This window comes from Trichechus manatus, unplaced genomic scaffold (assembly GCF_000243295.1).
Source record: "Trichechus manatus latirostris isolate Lorelei unplaced genomic scaffold, TriManLat1.0 scaffold00232, whole genome shotgun sequence".
In the NCBI taxonomy this organism is placed as follows: Eukaryota; Metazoa; Chordata; class Mammalia; order Sirenia; family Trichechidae; genus Trichechus; species Trichechus manatus.
This window is the reverse complement of record NW_004444168.1, coordinates 2,492,225-2,499,378: the sequence shown is the minus strand read 5'-3', so window position 1 is coordinate 2,499,378 and position 7,154 is coordinate 2,492,225. Positions and strand designations below refer to the sequence as shown.

Here is a 7,154-nt window from a genome sequence, read left to right as displayed (position 1 = left end):
AAATGGGGAGATATATTCAGGCCTTGGCGGTTCAGTGGTAGAATTCTCGCCTCCCATGTGAGAGACCCAGGTTCGATTCTTGGCCACTAGACCTCATGCACAGCCACCAACCATCTGTCAATGGTGGCTTGAATGTGGCTATGCTGCTGAACAGGTTTCAGTGGAGCTTCTAGACTAAGACTAGGAACACATGCCTGCTGATCTACTCCTGAAAATCAGCCAGTAAAAACTCCGTGGATAACGATGGAACATTGTCTGATCTGCAACTGATCATGGGGATGGTGCAGGACTGGACAATGTTTCCTTCCAGGATACGGGTTGCCATGAGTTGGTGCCAACTTGATGGCAGCTAACAACAACAACAACGTTCAGACACAGTGGTACCAGACTGATTTGGCAATGGGTGTTTATCTAAAAACAGGAGCTGATATTCTACTATAGTGGAATTTATTGCTTTTTCTGGGATTCTTAGAATCTGAAGACTGAGTGTTGGGAAGTTGCCCATATTTTACTCTATGCCTGAGTTGAGGTCACTTAGTTAGCTGTTCCTCATCATTAGAGTCTCCTGGTACCTAAACTCGGGACGGGGGCTATTGAATGGTGGATTGTGGGGAAAGTCTGGTTCCTTACAGAACAAAAGATTGCTTTGTAATTAAATCTAGCATATAACTTATTGCTTAAAGAAGGTCACTTTTAAGAGTAAAAGGGGGCACTATTAATAATGATGCTAACAGGTACAAACCATGACTACCTGGGGCCACCAGCAAGTATGCTTACCTTACTCATATGCATGTTCTTGGATAATCTTTCTTTATTAAGGGATATTCTTAATCCCCATCTAACCAATAAAAATAAAAATGTGTTTTATTTTCATTCAAATATCATTAAATCTTGAACCTTTACTGTTAACTTACTATTTGTCAGGATTTTTGCTATAAGTTTTGCGAGAATAAGGAAAAGAAAAATGTCCGATTTCTGCCCTCATCTTGATCATATCTGGCTAGGGAAGAAAGACATGTGTAAGTAACACAGAGACACACACACTAATAAAATGTGAGATGGAAAGAGCTTAGGGATAACTCTTGTGATCCAGATTCAAGCCTGTGGCAACACTTTGAATTTTTCATCCATATTCCTCCTAAAAATGCCTAGTGTCGAGTTTTACCCATAGCAGAAATACCATCAGGATTTCTGGACTGACTGAAAGTCCCTGTCCCCTTTGGTGATTCAGAGAATTCCCTCTTACAGGAGAACAAGGTGGCAATTCCCTGTCGGATTGGCCGAGTCTTAACACTATAGATGATGGGATTGAGTACAGGAGGCACAAAGAGGTAGATGCTAGACATGAGTGTGTGGACCATGGCGGAGGCATGTTTGGCAGCACGAGGCATCACAGATACACCAATCATTGGCACATAGTACACAAGCACAGCACAGATGCGTGACACACATGTATTGAGGGCCTTCCGCCTTCCCTCCCCAGAGGCAATGCCCAGCACTGTGTAAAGAATCAGCACATAAGAGACCACAATGAGCAGTGAGTCCAGCCCAAAAGTGGCCAGGACAATGGCCAAGCCCAGAATGCTGTTCAGCTTGATATCAGCACAAGGCAGCTGAATCAGATCTGAGTGGAGGTTGTAGGAGAGGGATAGGACATTAGCGTGGCAATAGGGCACTTTCTTCAACAGGATGGGAAGAGGGGCCATGAGTGTCACACTCTTCAGTGTAATACCAAAACCCATGGAGATGATACGGGGCAAGGTCAGGATGGCTGTATACCATGGCGGATTGCAGATGGCTACAAAGTGGTCATAACTCATGGCCAACAGGACCCCTGACTCCATGCAGGAGAAAGTGTGAATGAAGAACATCTGGGCCAGGTAGCCATCAAAGTCAGGCTGGCGGACATCAAACCAAAGGATGCCTATGACAGTGGGCAGTGTAGATACAGAGACTCCCACCTCAGTGATGGCCATCATGGAGAGAAACAGATACATGGGCTCATGTAAGGCAGGGTCCACCTGCACTGCTGCCATGATTAGGCTATTGCCTACAATGTCTATGATGTACATGGTGAAGAAGGGAATGGAGAGCCAGCCATGCTGAGCTTCCAGTCCTGGGATACCAGTCAGGAAAGAGGGTAAGAGATCAAGACTTGCATTGCCCTTAGCTCCCATGTCACCAATAGCAGACACCAGTCTTGACCTGCCATTTAAAGAAAAATAAAAACAAAAACTGAAGTAAGCTCCCACTATAGGATCTTCTGGCTTTGCGGCCCACCTCAAAGGCTGAAGGAGGGAGATGAGCGAGAGTGGTAGGGGTTGAAGTCATCGATTTCATTCTGAGTAGGAATAATCATCCCTCAGAACCTATGACAGACACTCTCTTCTTTCCTCCCATTCCTCTGTTCTCCAGAATCCTAAAATGTTACCTGTAAAAGGGATATTTGAGACTGCCCAGTCTTTATGGGAGATAGCATAGCTTAAAAATTTAAGAACAGAAACTTTGGAATAAATCAGACCTGGGTCAAAATCCATGCTCAGACAGTTACTAGATGTGTGATGCAGGCAACTTATACTCTGATACAAAGTTTTGTTTTGTTTTTTACATGAAAAGTGGAATTAAAGATAATATGATTCTCTTGTTTGTATATAAGAAAAAATGAGATAATTAATATATGCAGTGTTTCAGAGCTCTGCAAACAAATTCCAAAAACCTTAGTTTGAATCCCAACTGATAGTTTATTCTCTGTGTGACTTAGAACAGGCAATAATCTTACCAAGCCTTGATGTCTCCCTCTATAAATTTGGAATAAAAATACATTTGCCTCATAGGCTGTTGTAAACATGATATTGTATGAAATATGAAGCAATGAATAAATATAAAATATTTAATTCATAGTAGACACTAAGACCCAGAAAGGAAGAGTGATTGATGTACCCAAGGCTGGACAGTCAATTTTTGCAGAACCTGGATTATAGTTTAGCTCCACTGATTCCTCTTGCAGTGGTGTTTCCATTACACTGTGCTGATGGGCATAAACTCCAGTCTCATCTAGGATGGATTACTCAGAAAGAATTAAGTTTTATCTCTGCTAATGTGAGTCTAAGAATACAAGGACACCTGGGAAAGTGGTATTCTACATGTTATGTGAAAGATTGTGGTTTCAGAAAGCAAGAAAAGGGGAGAAATACAAATATGGGTAATGGATATTGGCATTCCACATGAAAATTAGCCTACTACACAAGCAAACTTTGAGTTTAAAAGCAGTAACCAGAAAGGCTACTGAGTAAATATGTAGGTGGCTTCAAAAAGAACAGATTTTATCTAGAATCCCTGGAGAGATCAAGGACACAGAGATAAAGGACTCTATTCATTAGTGGTCAAGAGATCAGAGAGAAATAGCTAAATCCTAATGAAGATGAAAATATAATATAATGTAATCTGATAACAGTGAAGTAGGTATGTGCACTCACAGTTGGTATAAAAGCTGAATTATCTCTAAACATCAGTTCACTCAACCACTCAACAGATTTGGATGTATGATTTACCAATTCTGTGCCTCTCCATTGTTGACTTGAAATGTTCTGTATACACAGTTTAAAGAGAATGCTCAGCTGAAGTGGATGGACAGTTGTGAGAACTGTACAGTCAAGGGGTTATAAAGAGCTGTGGCTGTGGAGGCAAGCATACTGTAACACTGAGCATGGACCCAGAACCTACATTCTCTTACTCTCTTCACTTTCAGGGCTTTCTTCATGTACCAGCCCCGCTGAAACCTTGCATATTCTATCCCTGTTCTTCCCTCAAGATTAACAACTTCCCTGACAAGTGGAATATGATTCCCAGACCCTCACCCCTTAATTTATCTTGGTTCTGCCTTGTATGTAGATCAGCAAGCAGCTTGGAGGTCACAGGGCACTTAAATGAATATTAGTCCTTTTGTAGAAAATCTATATTAAAGTGAGATTTAGAGATTTTGGGTTTTTTTTTTTAAATATGTTTTGTTTTTGTCTTAAACTTCTCTATCATAGGACAAACAAATCTCAACAAATATGCAAACACATGTAGACAATGACAGAGACTCAGATACAGAAACACCATGAGAGAGACTGAAAGAATCATAGAGGCACAAACAGAATTACTGTAGACGGAAACACACATCTCAGACACACACCTAGAAGACACAGACAGATTCAAACTTACTTCAGAGAGCTCTGTGAAACGAGGGTTGCAGGGGCAGTCAGAGGGCTAGCACTCACAATGGCTCCAGAATTGGCCTCATGCAGGCATGAAGCCAAATTAAGAGTCAGGCTTTATGTGTCTGAGCGAGAATTCTCAAAGGTCAGGACTACTGGGGCCCTGATTGGCCTGAGTATGATGCTGTTGTGGTGATAGGGAAAGGAGGGAGTTTAGAGTTTACCTTATGAATAGGGGGTGGTGGGGAAACATCCCTGGAGATACTGTCTTCTTCCCTGAGAGAAAATGAAATTCCAGATCTTTCCCTGTGATGAAGAGGAGTATGGAGACAAATTTCTCCAAGATCTATAGCAGTATAGCTCATCCAAATTATTCAGGCTCAAAACTGGAACTCTGAGCCCAGATCCCAGTAACTTGTAACCCAAATCCAAGGCAGAATCTAAACCTTAGAGTCCATTAGGAAAATTACAGATATCAGATCCAAGAGAACAGAGCTTGGAGGTAGAGCTTTCCTCACGATTTAAGTAATAGAGGATAAGACCGTGGCTTCCATCACACTGGACAGGGTTCAGTCACTTATTCCTCCTGCATTCTATTCAGTTCCCACCACTTCTCCTTTAATCCTCCACCAAGTTCCATAAGATTGGGGTCTCCTCCAGGAGAGAGAACCCAGATACTGAAAGACCCTAGGGTTCAAAGTCACACGAACCTAGGTTTGAGTCCCGGCTTTGCCACCTTCTAGCTTTATGACCTTTCAAACTGGAACTTAATTTGTGAGAGACGTGAGAGATTCGCATGAGAAGACAGAAGTGGCAGAGTTTTTAGTGTTTCTGTTTCTGGTTGTTGTTATTTTATGTTTTTTAATGCTAATGCAGCTCAAATGATAAATTATTATCATTAATATCATTATTATAATTAATTATATCATTATTATAAATTTGGCTGCAAGTTCTAATTTTGGCTCCACCAATCCAGTTCTTTTCCTAAACCCCTGGTCCTCTTCTCATTTCATCTTATGTCTTCCTTGTTTCACTTTCAAATAGAGTGAGCTGTATTGAAAGAAGGAATGGTAGGAGAGCTGTCTCCCTTTTTTATCAAGTGGTGAGATAAGTCGGGGAAGCAGACAGAGGATGGACATAGAGAAAGTTTTCCTTTCCTTTTGTGGACCTCTGAGATAAAATGGGGCATCTCAGAGGTGAAGTTTGAGAACTCCCTCTGCTGTCCTTCATTGTTGTAGGGTTAGTTGGGTTAGAAATGATGAGTTGGGAACCAGGAGATTGAATTCAGGAAAATAGAGATAGCAACCTTGTAAGTAAGATCACAAAATCATGGGAAAAGAAGGATACCTAAATGATGCCTCAGATTGGACATACAGTGAGAAAGACGGATCTTTGAGAAAGAAGTCATAGGGTAAACTCACTTTAGCTATGTATCACCTCTGGATTTCTTCAGCTGTTAACACCCTGATAAGCCCTTCTCACAGACAATGTGTGAAGAAAAATGAAATAGAAGATGTAAAAGGACTTGGGAATAGTTAACATTCCATATGAATATTTGGGATTCGTTTTATTATAACTAGTTGCTGTAGAGTCTATTCTGACTCATGTCGATCCCATATGTATCAGAGTAAAACTGTGCTCCATAGGATTTTCAATGGTTGTGATCTTTCAGAAGTAGTTGCAATGCACTCAGTTTCCCACAGATTTTTTTCAAAGGAGTTTCTGGGTGGATCTGAACCACCAAACTTCCAGTTAGCAGCCAAGTGCTTAATCATTTGCACCACCCAAGGACTAATTTCATTATTATACAAAATGAGGTCATTGTCATCCAAGGCTTATTTGGCTATCATAGTAACTAGTTGGAGCCCTGGTGGCTCAGTGGTTAAGAGCCACCATTGACTCAATGGCAACGGGTTTGGTTTGGTTTTATAGTACCTAGTAAGTGATAGCCAGGAAATCCTGGTGGCATAGTGGTTAAGAGTATGGCTGCTGACTTATGCAGTGAAAACTACAGACACTACTGCAAGAGACCTGCATAAGTGGAGAAACATACCTTGCTCATAGATAGGAAGACGCAACATTGTGAAAATGTCAATTCTCCAAAGCAATCTACAGAGACAATGCAATCCCGATCCAAATTCCACCAGCATTTTTTAATGAGATGGAGAAAGAAATCACCAACTTCATATGGAAAGGGAAGAGGCCCCAGATAAGTAAAGCATTACTGAAGAAGAAGAACAAAGTGGGAGGCCTCACACTACATGATTTTAGAACCTATTATATTGCCACGGTAGTCAAAACAGCCTGGTATTGGTACAACAACAGATACATAGACCAATGGAACAGAACTGAGAATACAGACAAAAATTCATCCACCTATGAGCAGCTGATATTTGACAAAGGCCCAAAGTCCGTTAACTGGGGAAAAGACAGTCCCTTTAACAAATGGTGCTGGCATAACTGGATATCCATCTGCAAAAAACTGGAACAAGACCCATAGCTCACACCATGCACAAAAACTAACTCAAAATGGATCAAAGACCTAAATATCAAATCAAAAATGATAAATATCATGGAAGAAAAAATAGGGACAACACTAGGAGCCTTAATACCTGGCATAAACAGAATACAAACCATAAGTAACAATGCACAAACACCAGAAGAGAGAGTAGATAACTGGGAGCCCCTAAAAATCAAACACTTACGCTCATCAAAAGACTTCACCAAAAGAGTCAAAAGACAGCCTAAAGACTGGGAAAAAATTTTTGGCTACAACAAATCCAATCAGCATCTAATCTCTAAAATCTACAAGATACTACAAAACCTCAACAACAAAATGACAAACGACCCAATTAAAAAAATGGGCAAAGGATATGAAGGCATTCAGGTGGCTAACAGACACAAGAGGAAATGCTTAGGATCATTAGCCATTAGAGAAATGCAAATCAAAACTAC

The 7,154-nt window shown here is 40.9% G+C and overlaps 1 protein-coding gene across 1 annotated transcript; it reads right to left on the bottom strand.

The window, feature by feature from the left end:
* Positions 1-1,005: 1,005 nt before the first annotated feature.
* On the bottom strand, positions 1,006-2,177 carry LOC101349854 (olfactory receptor 51I2-like). The gene has a single exon (XM_004389102.2). It carries the CDS (start codon positions 2,175-2,177, stop codon positions 1,149-1,151), a length of 1,029 nt encoding a protein of 342 aa, XP_004389159.1. The 3' UTR covers positions 1,006-1,148.
* Positions 2,178-7,154: the final 4,977 nt, after the last annotated feature.

Excerpts from the sequence above, each read along its gene's own strand:
- LOC101349854 (XM_004389102.2), bottom strand. The coding sequence starts at position 2,177 with ATGGGAGCTAAGGGCAATGCAAGTCTTGATCTCTTACCCTCTTTCCTG.